This window comes from Hibiscus syriacus, unplaced genomic scaffold (assembly GCF_006381635.1).
Source record: "Hibiscus syriacus cultivar Baekdansim isolate YM2019G1 unplaced genomic scaffold, ASM638163v2 tig00110557_pilon, whole genome shotgun sequence".
Taxonomy (NCBI): Eukaryota; Viridiplantae; Streptophyta; class Magnoliopsida; order Malvales; family Malvaceae; genus Hibiscus; species Hibiscus syriacus.
The window spans coordinates 1,210,082-1,226,222 of NW_024062780.1; the positions used below are offsets into that span (position 1 = coordinate 1,210,082).

At 34.5% G+C, this 16,141-nt stretch overlaps 1 protein-coding gene and 2 pseudogenes across 1 annotated transcript; all 3 read right to left on the minus strand.

Moving 5' to 3' along the window:
* Positions 1 to 423: 423 nt before the first annotated feature.
* LOC120132138 lies at positions 424 to 1,596 on the minus strand (annotated as a pseudogene).
* A 3,612-nt stretch (positions 1,597 to 5,208) lies between these two features.
* LOC120131997 lies at positions 5,209 to 7,071 on the minus strand (annotated as a pseudogene).
* Positions 7,072 to 11,313: 4,242 nt separating this feature from the next.
* On the minus strand, positions 11,314 to 13,428 carry LOC120132009. Its single transcript, XM_039148859.1, has 7 exons — positions 13,240 to 13,428; positions 13,050 to 13,168; positions 12,828 to 12,910; positions 12,440 to 12,561; positions 12,021 to 12,185; positions 11,729 to 11,822; positions 11,314 to 11,574 (listed from the first exon to the last, which is right to left on the minus strand). Exons 1-7 carry the CDS (start codon positions 13,400 to 13,402, stop codon positions 11,388 to 11,390), a joined length of 933 nt encoding a protein of 310 aa, XP_039004790.1. The 5' UTR covers positions 13,403 to 13,428; the 3' UTR covers positions 11,314 to 11,387.
* Between the last annotated feature and the right edge of the window lie 2,713 nt (positions 13,429 to 16,141).

The window sequence follows — 16,141 nt, forward strand, 5'->3', positions numbered from 1 at the left end:
ACCTTTTAATGGACCTTGCGTTTTATTGGACGTGAGACCTATCACCTTTTTCAAATAAACTCATTTAATTTTAGACAAAGACAATAATAAATTCATGAAACTAACTTTACTTTTTACTAAACACAAGGTCATCATATGTAAATAGTTTTGAGAGTATTTTTTTAATTAATATTGTTTGGGAGGTATTGATCAAATAAATTATTTTTCAGGAGTTTTTTTGAATGATAATGTCAACGATTTTAGATTCCGGGAAAGAAAAAAAACTAATTTAATATATTATGACATTTAAAACAGATAAATAATAATAATAAAAATGTGTCAGGTGCGAAAACTGTTGTTCACGTGACTCCAATGACCGGAGTTATTTAACTAATTACGTACATTAATTTGTTCAGACATTTATGATGTAGCTAGCTACTAAAAAGACAACAGTATATATTTAGAGAGAGAGAATTTTCAACCATGAACAAGGCCATATGATAAGGCCATCAGCATGATCGCAGCTTCTTCCTCGTCCTGTGGGAAAACTCCATGAAAAGCTGAATTCTTGCTCAACATTATCCTTAAATCCTCAAAACACGGTTTCTTTCTGCTTTGAGATTGAGAATTAAGCTTTCTCTTGGAACGTGGAACACAATCGTCGCTTGATCTCTTCTTCTTGCGTTGAACCTTGTTCTCCATGCTTTGCTTTGTCCTTGTTTCAGCTGCAACAACAGTGTCATTGGCCGCTGCACTTGCCATAGTTCTTCTCGCTTTTCTTTGTCGAATTCCGCAGGCGTTGCAAAGGGACTGCAACAGAAAGTCCAAAATGAAAACAAAAAAAAAAAGATCAATTAATTATCATAAACTGCAGGTCAGTACTTAACTTTATACTCTATAAGTTCGATTTTCGGTCTAGGGTTTTGATAAAAAAAAGACTGGGAATTTAGTACCTTGGGGCCTCGAGGTCCACTCCTCCAAAGAGGAGTCTTAGTTGTGCTGCAATCAGCACAAACCCTAATTGTGCTGCTGCTGTTATTATTATAAGAAGAGTTGCTGCTGTGATCCGGAGATGATGATGGCTTCTGCTGCTTGTGTTGATGTTGGGATTCCATCGTAGAGTTATTCAATAATTCGACGTGATCCGGGTTCATCATCTTCCTCAAGATTCTCATCTTCGAAGGGATCCACTTCACAGAACTAATATTCTCATGACTTTGATGAGTTTCACCTCTCTCCTCATCTTCTTTCCATATTGATAGCTTGAGCTCAAAATCACTCTTATGTCCATCTTGTGGAACATTTACTTTTTTCTGGAATAATGCATATGAAAGTGATCATTAAACAAAACAGAAAAGAAAAGAAAAACCTTAGTTTATGAAAGAAAGAGAACACGAAAAGTACTGAAAGAGTGATGATTGCTTACCTCGTCTAGATCATGGAACTGCGACTGACTATACACCTCTTCGTTAAGGTCAATAGGAAAAGGATAAAGAGATGAATAACAATTAGTAGAAGCCATGACGAGATTATCGGCAAAGGGAGATCGAGGAACCCAGTGATGAGCACGGCGTGCGCCGTCCAGTAAAGATGGAGAGATCTATGTTTATTGAGATTAGGGAAGGGATGAGATCGGTGATGAATGACAGGGAAAGGGAAAAGAGGGCCTACGACATCGAGGGGTGAATCCCTTATAAAGGAATATCAGCAAAGGGGCAATAAGAGGTTCACGTGACTTCATATATATGAATGGATGCCCAATTCCCCGAATAAACAAAGTCAAAATATCAAAAATGTGTAAGTTTTGGGTTTTTATTATTAATTTGGGACAAATATAAGGTAATATTTTGTTTAAAGATGATTTTTCACTTAGTTAGTTTCATTCGTGTTGAAATTTTGATCTTGGATGCTACCCTAATGTGCTGCTCCCATCATTAGCTGACCTTAATCCTATATGTAATAGGATAAGGGGGAAGTAGGATAGTAGGCTACCCCCAACGCCAGGTTGAAAGCAACTTCCGTAGGAGACCTCCGGATTATGAAATGACCTCCGTGGGACTCGATCCCACGACCTCAAGGTTAAAAGCCTTGTGCTCTATCAACCGAGTTGGATGGCATTTCGAAAACACAGGACATTCTTCATTTCATTGTAGCCACACAAATTAGTTAATCATGAAAACTAACTCTAGTCTCCACATTATTCTTATTTTTAATTAATTATGAATAAGGTTTAGTTTTAATAAATTATCAATAAATTATATTAATAACGGGAGATCTTATGCTCAAATATTTTTTATTAAGATAATGTGATTATAAAGTAGTATATATTCTAAATATTTTTAATCATTTGACAATGAACGCTAAATCAACTGCTGCAATCGTTGGTGTTCGAACCCATAATCTCTAGATCAATCGACACCGATTCCTTCTGAACTTTGTGTCCTCAAAGAAAACAGCTTCAAGAGCTAGAGAATACGAAGACACATGACCTTTTTTGTGTGGTTATTTTTGCTTAATAAATAACAAGAATAAAGACACTAAATTATTCATTGGTCCAGTTATGTATCGTAAAGTTCATTATATATATAGAGAGAGAGATCTCAGATACACACAAGAAGTATACCTTTCTAATAAGAGTATTAGGGTTTCTTTTTCTGGGTAAACATTGGGTATGTTTAAGGAATATATGGTGTGCGCACGAACACACACAAATGTATCTAATGCGAGAAGAGAAGGGTTTGAAAACTTATCACGGGAAAGATAAAAATATCTCCATTCTTCAGCACCCCCAGTCTTGCCAAAAAGCATTCAATGCTTTACGCAGGCAAGAGACAAATGCGGCATCCCCATTCTTACACATTTTCTTACACTACACGGACTCATGTTTCATCTTTGTATTTTTTTTTTTACCTTTTTTTCATAAATTTTCCCAGTTGCATTTTACATACAGCTAAGCAAAGAACCGTGCAGCTGGGTAGATTTCATTTTAGGGAATAAAAGAAGAAGAAATATATTATATTGCTACTATCGACTGCTCAGCTGGCTTGAAAAATTAGGAATCTCTGAATGTGAATACTATGGGGAAGGCAAAAGGAAGATGAGAAAATATAGTCAAAAAAAGTTGGACCAGGAAAGGAACTGCACAGAAGAAAAATATGCTTGCCGAAAAGCTACACGATACAATACATAGCTATCGTTCATACTAATGCTATCTCAGAACACAAGTTTTTGAATTTTCAACGAATTCCAAAAATTTCCGTGATTTACCTCTTACCCTGTATTTTTAATTTTTCAACTCAATCGAAGCAGATCTCTCTCTCTCTCTCTCTCTCTCTCTCACTCACTCATCGTAATAAGAGCATTTATTACTCTCTGTCATCGTGTTCTACTGTTGTCTTTGGCAAAAGACCGACAAGTGTTATAATTATTACGTAAGAGTCGAGTTATTGACCCTAATAAATAGTATTCTGTCGAGTTATTTGTGAATATTAATTATTAGTATAACAGAAGCTTTATATCATATAAGGAAACGGTGGATAATGGATCGTATAAGATATGGTTTTGAGGTGGAGACATAGATGGATAGAGACTTGATGATGTATGTATGGTGAATTTGTGTCAGGTAAGGTATGTATGTCCAACCATTGGTTGTCTTCAAGGATCGTCAAATGGTCCATTTGCCCTTAACCCCTTCGTCGCACTGTTCCCTAATGCCAAATTTAGGTCCCAACGTCCCATCCCTCTCCTCTCTTTACAACTCGTGGTACCAACTGCCTGCAATAATTTCATGGGCAAATGGATACCCTTTTCTTTTATTTTCGGTCAATATTATTTTTAAAATTTCATATATATTCATAAAAATTAAATGTCGTATACTTTTTTGATGATGTGTAAACTTGTAAAGAATAAGAGTAACTTATAAATATAATAATTGAGCTTTACTCTCTCTCCTATTTCTTTTATTGTACTTTAAATTTTTATTTATTTTTACTGAATTTAATACATTGAGTTTAATTTTTTTGGTCACTCAACATTTTTCTCACTAATAACATTATAAACGAGCTTTTATATAAATGCAAAACAATATAGTTTTAACGCCGTTAACTATTTAACAAAAGAGTGACCAAAAAAATTCGATGTATTAAGTTCAGTGAGAAAATTAAAAGCTTTTAAAGTTCAGTGAGTAAAATAGGAGAGAGAGTAAAGTTTAGTAATTAAATTTGTGATTTACCCAAAGAATAAATATGCCTGAATGGGATATGGTTAATTTCTGGAAGAAAAAAATGAGGTTGGGTCATTGGGTTACCAAACAATTGGGCCACTAGATGATGAGCCATACCCAGTCACATTGAATGCGTGCAAAGAGGGTTAAGTTAAATCAAACAAGTATTGTTGATTTTCCAGGGGAGAATTTAAATAAATAAGAAAATGTTGTCCCTAGCTATTGATAAGATAATATAAAACATCAATAATTTTTAACAACTTAAACTTTTGTGATGAAAATACAAAGCTCTTTAAATTTGTCTCCAAAAAGTTTCAGGAAGGCTTAATATTGGAATTTGGATGACTAAAATTAGATTTTATCTTTAATCTCAGTTCGTTATATTATAATAATTACAAGAAGAAGAAAAAAATAAAGCTAAATCAAAATGCTGATGGACTTCAAATAACCCAATGAATCAAAGCAATCAGATGGCAATAAGCATCTCTGATTTTTGGTATGAAAAATGCTGATGGACTTCAACTCACACTCAGGGCTGCACTGTTCTCCTACATGAAGTTGAAGGTATCCTATTAATGACTACTACAATCACAGCCGGACCGACATTTGGAGCCACGCTCATGACTGTAATTTAAATCCAGAACTCGTCGTTGATTATGTTTTTTTTGTTGGCGAGGATGTTTTAAAGTTAGAAAAAGGAGCCTTGTTTAAGATTCCTAGCAGGAAAGAGCCGGGTTTGGTGGATCTTGTCCGGTGGCCAAAAGCCAAAGCAATGGCCAGTGGGATCCTCTATTTGTTCTTTTAACTCCCCAACCATCACACATAACAACACGATCTTGTAATGGTTTTGCTTTGAATATCAAAGCAAGATTATATGAAAAGGAAATCCCCGGGTACTCACACAAAAGCTAAGAGATTGAAAAGAAGCTTCTTGAATTCATGCCAATACATCTAAAATTGTCCCCATTTATCTCTTCCATAATTTCATTAAACCCAATGCCCCTTTTTTCTCTTTTGCTCTCATTAACCCCTTTGCTTTGCTTTAAAGGAAGAGAAAGAAAGGTTTGATTAGGGTATTCAAGAATAAATCAAAACTAAAGTCGTCAAGCCTAGTCCCCAACGCAACTATAGTGTTGCAGAAGCCTATTGGCTTCCCTGAGACCACTAAAATAAGCTCCATGAGTTGTAGAGTAATGGGTTCTATGTGTAGCTTTCCCAGCAAACAAAATTTGAAGTGGATAATGCAGACCCTGGTCTAACTCGGAGCTTCCAATCTTTGGTAATGGCCCAGCCATTGTGTCTAAATAAGCACCACTCGATCCAACAGCAACATAGCTGTAAGATCCCAAGAATAATGGATCACTGCCCCGTTTGATCTTCAAGACCTTGACAAATCTTCACCATCTTCACTAGCGCTCCCATTGCATAATTCAGGGGAACTATGCTTCACTTCCTTGTGGGGTTTCGGCGCTGGTAATAGACCTGCAACCGTTGCTGAAACTCCGTTTATAATCTCTTCATCAGTAAGGGTTTCGAGCTCAAGAGCTTCTTTCCCTGCAAACCAAGATAGGAGGACGTTTGAATTGTTGTAAATAGGAGACAGAAGCTGTACTCCTCATCCACCATGAGATCTTTTCGTGCCTTATCTCGGATTGTGGGGGGCTGAAAACAAGTTCCAGGGAAGGGAACTTGTCTTTGTCATTGGCGGTTCGATTACCATTTGGGCTCCATTGGAGGAACCGCTTGTTAACAACACCATATCCAAGTCTCGAAATAGCCTGTCTTGAAAGAGGGGAGTGGAGGATTGAACATACCTGAATCTTGACCGGTTCCAGCTTTTAGGAGCCCTAATGAAACTGTGCCTATCACATGATCTGCTAGCACAACAGATCCATCACAAAAGTGAATCTTCACTAGTCTGGAACTGTAATCGTAGCCATTTGGAATTTCTATAGATTTTCTACTCTCGGGCTGCCACTCGATTCTTGAGACTTTGCGGCCTAATTGGATGACACGAGGAAGAACAGATGCTAGGTGTTCAATTACGCTCAAGTAGCCTTTAGAAATGGTGATTTCTTCACCTGGGGACATGCGGTACTCCCTTTCTGCTTCGAAATCTAGATTGAACAGATCACCGGCAGAAGTATAAGTCCTCTGGGTGTTTTCATGCATGGCAAAAATGGATTCTTCAAGCAATGTCCTGCTCCATTTACCATATCCACTGAGCTCGTCACGGTACTTGCAAGGATCCCAATAAGCATCGAGGCCTTGTCTAAGGAACGCACCGACACTTTGGTTGCCAAACCCACCGTTGCATTCAGGGCTGCTTTAGCAGCAAAATTATAGTAACTAGCATCCTCTCCACGGGCTACTTGAACCATCTTCCCTTGAGCGAAATCTACGAGGTTCTTGAAAAGTGTGGATACAGGGTCAATGAAGGAGGCATTCAGCTCGAACCCGCCTTCGGCAACAGTCTTTAGGCTCATCCGAGAACCCATCCATGAACTCCCATGGCTGGTCAGACTCAAGTGCATGGATTTTCCGAGCAATTTTGGTGAATCGGGCTATCCTTTATTCCAGGGATCCAAGTAGCACCCATCTCAATCCTGTCACCACAAAACTCTGAAGTGTTTATCCTGCCACCAATTTTATCGCCACCTTGACAACAACTAGCTCAAACAAATCGTTGGAGCTAGTGGAAGTATAGAGCTTGTTAGCTGCAGCAAGACCAGCCATCCCAGCTCCAACTATCACAATCCTCGGCTTCTTTGTCATTATAGTTTTCTACCTTAGCTTCACTTGCAGCAACACAAAGATAAAACGAAAAAAAAACAACAATTGAAGAAAAAAATTGCAGTAAGGAAGGAACAGAGTGGAGAGTGGAGAGTGGAGAAGAACTGTGAGGTTCTGTTTGGGGTTAGTGATAAGGAATTTATAAGGGGGGTATACTCTGTATATTTTATATTGTACAGCGAGAATTTCAAGTTCTTTCTCACATTAAATTTGTCTAATAAAGACAAGGCTCTACTTTTCTTTATCTCTACACAGTATATAGTTGAATCATAAATCATTTAAATATTATGATTAAATCATTTTTTTACGTAACCCTACTACTGTCTACAAACGTAGATTATACCTTAAAAGACCACTCATTCAGTCTTCCCCATGCACACTACTGTTTGTATATCCCTATTTTGGCCCTTGACTTTACCAATAATTTCAAGACCATTATGAGTGGCGTTGTTTACTAGATTATTATTATTGTTAAATCAAATACCTATATATATATAGAGAGAGAGAGAGAGAGTGACAGTTGTGGGAAGTAGGGGTGTGCAAAAAAATCAGATCCGTTGATTCGATCTAAAAATTCGGATATTAGATCTATTTTTCAATTTTCGGATAATTCGGATCGAATATCCGAAATTTTTTTCGGATTATCGGATCAAATACGGATCGATAAAAAATCATATTTGGATTATCCGAAAACCCGATAATCTTGCTTCCCATACAATCTGCAAGAAACCCTGTCATTACCTTATCGCTGACAGGCATCAAGCTTTGTTAATTAACATCAATGGCTTTCCCCTTCCTTGGACAATCTCCTAGCTTTTCATTGATTTGAGAATCCTTTGTTTGCGTTGCTTGCCTCAAGGCCTTCCTGAGATCTTCGCAGTAGCTTTCTAAATGCTCCAGCTTCTGCTTGAGCAGTTGAGCTCTCCTAGTGAGGATCTCATCTCGGCAACTTCCATTAGGGCCGCATCTCGATTCTCATGTGCTTCTATCAACTCTTTCTTCAGCGCTTTGATCGACAACATGCCAGAGTCCTTTAGTACTTGCGCAATCTCCTTGGATTCTGTTTGGTTCAGTGAATTCTCATTCTTCTGTTTCTTCTTTAACCTCGGGAATAACCGTGAAATTATCCCTCGTTTCCTTGGCTGTGATTTGAACAGATGAATGAGAATCCGATAGTGCGCAACCGTATCCGAATTCTTGACAGTCCTAACCACATTTTCGGATTCAGATGTAATGACAGCCGGCTTGCATCTATTGCAAGATGACACCGATTTGAAATCCCCCAAACTGTTCCTCCTACTTCTAGCGGACGGTGATGTTGGTAGGATATGTAAATATGAATATTTTAATTTCTGTTAATTTTTTTTGAATCTTTTGCAAAAAAAAATCTGATTCGGATATGGATATTTGGATATCCGATCCGAAATTTCAGATATCCGATTTTTTTTGTTCAGATACGGATCATTATTTTAGGTATCCGAAATTTTCGGATATCAAAAAATTCGGATCAGATAATATTCGATATCCGATAATGCACACCCCTAATGGGAAGGACAATAATGTAAATTAGGGTTGATGACGGCCCACCAAACTGAGCAAGTCATTCAATCTTCATCGCTCTGATTAGGAAATCATACAAATGTATTAACATATTATTATGACCCTTCGGCTATGTGTGCCTTCATATTCGATTCTACTTGTGAACTTATTAAGTGGATTCATTGGTAAAAAGGTGGTATGGTTCTCTATAGAGATTTTGAATTTAAACGATTATTTTTATGAAGTGTGTGTATCCATTATCAATTTTTGGATAACTTTTTTGTATTTTAAATTTCTCTCAATAGAAGTGCGATAATTTTTGTTAAAACTAAAGCACCCCAACTCTTTCTCTTTCTTTAGCGTTATAAAAGGGGTTGGTATACATAAAAATTAAAGAGAAAATTACTATAGAAGCAGTTTTTTCATGTACGATTTGACGACGGTGATTGATGATGGTTTACATGAAGATGTTGGAAATCATTTAAGATCATTTTGATAAGTTTAGAGAAGGAAAGATTTTTGAGAAAAGTTAAATAATTATTTTATATTTAAAATAACGTTATACGATAATAAAGAAAATTTGTGTAATTAATGAGATTGATATAAGTTCTTCAAATAGATAGTATCTTGCTCAAAAAAAAGTTAGCAATAGATTTGCTATATGTGTGATTTGAGAATTTGTTATCATGTTATGATATTCTAAACGAATCATGTTATAATCTAGGATAAATCTAAATTTCTTATCAAATAAGTTCACGTGGTAAATCAAGTGAGTTCGTGTACATATATTTTCTCTCTCTCAAACTTTCCTAATTTTTACAATGATATTTTAGAAACAGGTTTAGTCATGAAAAAAGTTGATGTATAGTCTTAGGCCTCGAAATCAAGCTTGTATTCCCGGGTTTAAGCATCAGGAATACCACGGGTGTGAGAGTTCAATTTTAAATGATTGAGGAAAGTTCAACCTTGAAAACACTACAACCAAATCATGATAACCAGATACTCATCGAGACAAGTATTTCTGGAACCAAAGCAGACATGAAACTCCATGACTCCAACTGATAATTCTACAAATTAAAGGGAAGCGAAATGCAGGACTGTAGCAACAAGAAACATAAAGGGCAATGATAAAATTAACATTGGTATTCTTATTCTCATTAAAAAGAAAACTGCACATTGTAGCATGCAAATTTGCCTAATTAAAAGGGAAAGAAAATTTTCATATCAATTCAATGAAAGTACCATTCTAAATAAAAATATCGCAGTCATGTCATGCTAATGTTATACCGTTACCCTATTGTATAACAAATCATCAGTTTATCTTGTACCAAAACAGCCAGATCTACTTGTAAAACTTTCATAAAAATAAGGGCAAACAAGAAAAAATGCCTCCAAAATTTAATATAACAAGAGCAAAAACACGAAATTTGGAATAGTAAAAAATGAAGAAATGCCGCAAAGGAGAAGAAAAGATGAAGGTTGTTACATGAACAAGGAAGCGGTGAGGACAAGACCAATGGCGAGCATGAAGACGGCTAGGGTTGGATACCACGAATCAGACACTGGACTCATTATTGGCTTCGCAGAAGGAGCCTGAAACAAAATCATAATCAAACTCAAATGAACAAGAGAAAAGCTTCGATTTGAACTGTGAGAGATTTACCATGGCTCTTTTGTCGCCTTCGGATTCTGGTGTTTGATCAAAGAGAGTGAAAATAACGCGCGACTAAGAGGTTATGATGAAGCCTTCAAGTCTTTGCCCGTATTAATACTTTTGATTCTGTACACCGTGGCGTATGAAATATTTATGTTCTCGTTGTTGTGCGAGTTTTTCCATCATTGATCTGATAATATGATAATGGTGATTTTGAAAATTAAAAATTGATCATTTCAGTATTTTTGGATTTCCAAAATTCATTTCAAACAAATATTTATTCTTTTATTAAATATAATTACGTGCAAGTTGTAACAACTATTTATATTTCGTGATCCATTAGATTAAAAAAATTCAATTCAATTATTTTAAATTTTTAATATAATATTACTTATATTTAGGGGTAAACAAAATTCGATTCGACTTAAAAACTCGATTTTTTCGACTAAAAAAATGTAAGTTCAAATAGAGTTGTAAAATACATTTCGAATAGTAACTCAAATAACTCGAAATTTTTAGTCTAGTAGATTGAGTCTCAAGTTTGAGTCAAACCCCTCAATTATGTATGATGTATGTATATCATATATGAAAAAAAATATGAAGATATATATATATATATATATATGGTTATAAAAAATTAATTAAATTGGAATAAGATAATATCATAATATTACAAATATTTACAGTTAAATTTAAACAAAAACTCAAAAATTTGACTCAACTCGAATTTTATAAACTCGACTCGAGAAAATTTAAGTCAACTTCGAGTTGTGAAATACGACTCATTAACTCGAATAACTCAAAAAAATTTGACTGGACTCGATCGAACGCTCACCCCTATCTATATTATCAAGTTTTATCTCCATTCATAAATTAAAATTTGAAAGGATATTAATGCTTAAACATGTTCGATCTCTTATTTTCTTATATAATATATTAAAAAGAATGGAGATTACAAGCATAAGTTGGAAATTTCTCAAAAAAGAAGGGGAACAGTAACACCGGGGAAATGATCGCACCGATGCCAACGGAAGAAAATGAAAGACTATTTTAATCGAAGTAATATAATATTAATATTTAATTTATTATATGTAATACACACCAAAATAAGTTAATATCATAGTTTTGGTAACCCTAAACATGTCCCCAAACACTCACAACTAAAGATTTTACTTGGCATAAAAGGTACCCGGGAATTCCCTACTCTTGCTGTAAAGCTGCCTTTAAGTAATTCACCACCACCGATGCTAATTCGGTTTGATGTTTCGTGTAATTATGATTGGCGCCTTCTACGACGTGCAATTTGTGGTTCGGTATGATCTTGGCAAACTCGAATGCATCTTCGACAGGTATTGTTTCGTCGGCAGATCCGTGGACTGTCAACACCCTGCAGATAATCGCTTGATGAGATTTGTTCTTTTTATACCGATCATAACTTCGGAAATAATGATATCCTAACGGTCATGTATAAAATCCGTCAAGCCAGTAAAAGCCTTTAAACACCACGAGAAAAACTATGGTTGAATATGATTCGTTCTCACCTGCATTCCCTGGGGATCTTAAAACATGTTTCGTGCATGTCTAAACTTAGGCGATCCATCAAACTTTCCTTTGTCACACGAAACTCGACACTTCCTACAGACATAAAATCTCGAATACTCGATCAATGTGAAATGAATCCGTAATGACAAACAACGAAAGGAACAAAAGAGGGAAAAGAAAGATTTCAGTTGGAAAGAACAGTGGCTTAGGTATCAGTTAACATGCGGAAAGCAATAGTGAGGACCGAAGAACTCATTCACATTATAATCATTCAACCAAAATAACTGTTACCTTCCTTATTCTTAATATCAATGTATCCGTCGTCCTTAATCTTGTCCATAGAGCCTTTCCCGAACCGTTCTTCAACTCCTTTCTTCAGGTCATAGCGGCCGGAGACGTTGACAACAGTATGGATATCATCATACTTGGAAGCATAGACAAGCACTACATCACCTCCTGCATTTAACATAATTTAGCTATACAACACTTGCAATAGTGTAGATATGAAAACTTGGTATTTCGTTATTGTTTCGAACACTGCAAGTAGGTTGCTAGAAAAGAAAATTGCATCCAAATAAAGACTAATTAAAGCAGACTACATAAGCCTTCATAAATCCAACATGGAAAGAACACGAAGTCTGAATCTGTTCCTTCCTACTCTTCTTCAATCTTCATATATGCAATTGTAAGGAAAACATCAATCCACTCACCTTTGCTATGCCCAACAATCGCATTTACTACGCGGTTTGCCCTGCTAAAGTGTCGGATGATGGAATGCAAATCATCGGCTTCTCTCAAGTAGTTACCAAACTCAAATGAACCTTCGCTTTCTCTGAAATGCGGAAGCTCACGATTAATCATACGTTAAGCAGCAAAATTGTGTACAAGGCTCAGGTGACATAAGAAGCTATGTCACTGGACAAAGATCTGAATGCGGAAGCTCACGATTCACAGCACATGGACGGACACAAGGTTTTATGGCACGGTGCAAACTTCTATAAAATTGTATCAGTAGTTCTAGTTCTGCAAATACAAATAAATGCCCAATGGATTCATCAACGCAATAGTGATGAATCCATTGTATCTCATCCAACCTACCCATTTCCAGCAAAGTCGAAACGGAAGGCTGCGATTCCTTCTTTCTCTAAAGCAACAGCAAGGGTCACCATAGTACGATCAGCCTGTAGCACAATCAGATTCGATGAGTGGGCCTTGGAACCCCCAAATACGAGCGCTGCTACATAAAGAGTTATCTTCCCCAATACTTGATTAAAGTCAAAGTGCAGAAATATGAAAAGGTTTCAGCTAGAGTTTACCAACCTTGGTGGATCTGAAACCATGGCATAGGATTACAATTTCTTTAGACCCAGTTTCATGTAATAACCCCACCAGCTTTTCACCATGCTTGTTTGGGATTACAATTCTCTGCTGCTCAGTCACTGAAAATATAACAAAAGTCAATCTCCAATACTCGATTAACTTAAAAAATCAATAAAGAAATAAAGGTGACCTGGGTTTTGGGAAGAGAGAGAGTGAGACATCTTCAACCTCAAGTTTGTTGCTGCTGTGATACAGTAGTGGACCTGGTGAATAGGAAACTTACGAGAAGAGATAGTTTGAGAATTTGATAAATTTAAGAAAAATGAGTGAAAATTACAAGCAAGAGTTCCCATCTCCTTTTACTATACTATTTTATTTCCTTTCTACACGACAACAATAAAGCAAAGCTACTGGTCCAGTGAGGTTAGAAAGTTGAAGGAATTGAAGAGCTATCATATTTTATGATCAAAGCCCATGTTATGTGATGAACTTGGGTTGTAATCCCCTTTATATCTTTACAAAAACTGGACCCAACTTAACCTGGCAATGAATTAAACCTAATATAGGCCACGGAAACATGGGTAACTCTATGATCCTGCCAAAAAATATAATCTTTTTACAGAAATTTTTATCTTTTTTGGGTTGCTTTTCCATTTCCAAGGTTTCATATTGACCAATTCGGATCGATCCGTATCGCACACTTGATTGGTGGGTGAATCTTTCAGGGAAGATTTTCTGCGTGCACAAGAACTCGAACCCAAAATTTTGATTAAGCGATATCAAGCTACCACTTGAACCAACTCTTGTTGGTAGAAATTTTACTCTATTAATGTAGATTAAATTTTATATTTACAAGATAATATATATTCAAATTTTTTCTTAACTATTACAAGATAATATATGTTCAAAATTTTCCTTAAATATTAGCAATGCACATACACACATTGAAGACATAGCTACTCGAACTCAGTATATCTAGGAAGAACAAACATTTTCTTTAACCACTAAGACCACTTGATAAATTAATATTTAATAAATGAAAATTAATTTAAATTAAATATTAAAAAAATTATTATAAGATAGATTTATCAATTTTATTTTTCTACTCTTAGCATCAAGATTCAAATTTAATACAGATATCTACCAAATTATTTATCAATCAACTGACAAGTTAAACAAAACTAATATCAAACAGTATTTTAAGATAAAGTTAGCTGCTAAAATGCCTATCAAAATATGCCTCTACTCTCTACTACCTTATAAAATTTGTGTCTGTACATTTCTTTCATTTTTTTATATGAGCAACTATCCATTTTTAATCATATATATATATATATATATATATATATATATATATATATATATATCAACATCGTTGACCCTTAGATATGAACATGTTAATATATTGCTAAATAATACCCATCAGTTCTAGTTCATACCTACTAGAAAAATGAAGTCCTTGCTTAATTTTTTTATGGATTTTGTGCACCAGTCGGGAAAGTCGGCGGTTTTACATTAAATAATCATATTATTAACATTGAGGTTAGTTTGGGTGTTACAATATTTTTGAAGTATTATAATATCATTATGTCAGTTTTCCAATAACAAAAGAATTTTAGTGATTTTTTTTCTCTCTGCTTTAATTTTTTATTTTTCATATCTTAGTTTTTATGTTATTTTGTTTTACAAATCTTATCATTTTCTTGGGAAAACATGTTTCTTCTTATTTTGTAGGTCAGATTTATTGTCATTCTCTTATTGATGTTTATTTTATTATCTTATTGATATATCGATTCATACATATAGATAAACGATCTTAATCACTCTAAATATGTTATATTTGAGTTATAATGTAATGAATGTGTTATCATGATTTATTATTATGTTAGTATTGACGATGTTTATCTTTCATCATCGACTGTGATGTTTGTTTGTATATTTTTTTTTTGTTACTTAGTTGAGTTTTGTTTTTAAACACTTTCGATGTTATTGTTTACAATTAATTTTCGTTCTTTGAAATTTTTAAGAGAAGTGATTAGTCTACCTTAAATTTTGTAGTTTCTCCTCATTCGAGATTATTAGTTTGTTTTATTTTTTTATTTAATTAGTAAAAAATTGTATAATGTCAAATCAAATTATTTAATAAAACCAATGATTTATAGCATACAAAATATAATTTTTTAAAACCAATAATGTGGAAATCAGCTCACTCACCGTGATAGGTATATTATAATATAGTAAGCTCAAAACCTTCACAAAAATGACCAATGAAATCTTGATTTAACGAAGAAACAAAAGAATTTCAAGAAGACTGAAACTTAAGGGTGCGTTTGGTTCACGGAATGTAAGATTACCAGTGGGAATAAAAGATTACCAGAGAATAGGATTACTGGGAATGTTGTATTTTGTTTTTGGTTGGTTTAGCAGGAATGTAAGATTACCGTATTTGATTAAAAGAATAAAAGGTTATTGGAATGCATATTTGACCAAATTGTCCTTATTATATATTTGTTTTTTTAACAAGTTGGAAAATATTTATATATTTTCTTTAAAAAAATTAAATTCATAATATTTATATAATTTTTTTTACAAAATTAAAATATAAAAAAGATTTAATGAAAGGGTAATTTTTTTTAACCCCTAAACTTCATATAAAATTTTAATTATAGATTTTTTTTTTGTAAATCTAAAATAATTTAAGGATAAATTTGTAATTTAACCTTCGTAGAATTTTTATTATTCAATGACAGAAGAATGATATTTTTGAAAAAAAAATAAAAATTTAAGGACATTTTAGTCCAAAACGCCGGTAATGTTACAATACCTAAGTGAAGGGAGATAATGACATTCCTGGTAATATACCCCAAAAAATCTACTATTGGTAATAAAACATTACCGGGAATGAGATTCCCGGCCAACCAAACATGGGAATGTGGGATTCCCATGGGATGGAATCCCACAATCCTTGAACCAAACACCCCCTAAAGGTATATATTATACTATTATCACAGTGTTACATATAATAAAAATAAAGTAGGTATATTTTTGTCCTCTGTCACGTGTGATCAGAAAGAATATAAAAATCTTTATTG

Excerpts from the sequence above, each read along its gene's own strand:
- LOC120132009 (XM_039148859.1), bottom strand. The coding sequence starts at position 13,402 with ATGGGAACTCTTGCTTGTAATTTTCACTCATTTTTCTTAAATTTATCA. Across the intron at positions 13,169-13,239 it reads TCTCTCTTCCCAAAACCCAG|TGACTGAGCAGCAGAGAATT; the intron begins GTCACCTTTATT and ends TTATATTTTCAG. Across the intron at positions 11,823-12,020 it reads TGATATTAAGAATAAGGAAG|GAAGTGTCGAGTTTCGTGTG; the intron begins GTAACAGTTATT and ends TTATGTCTGTAG.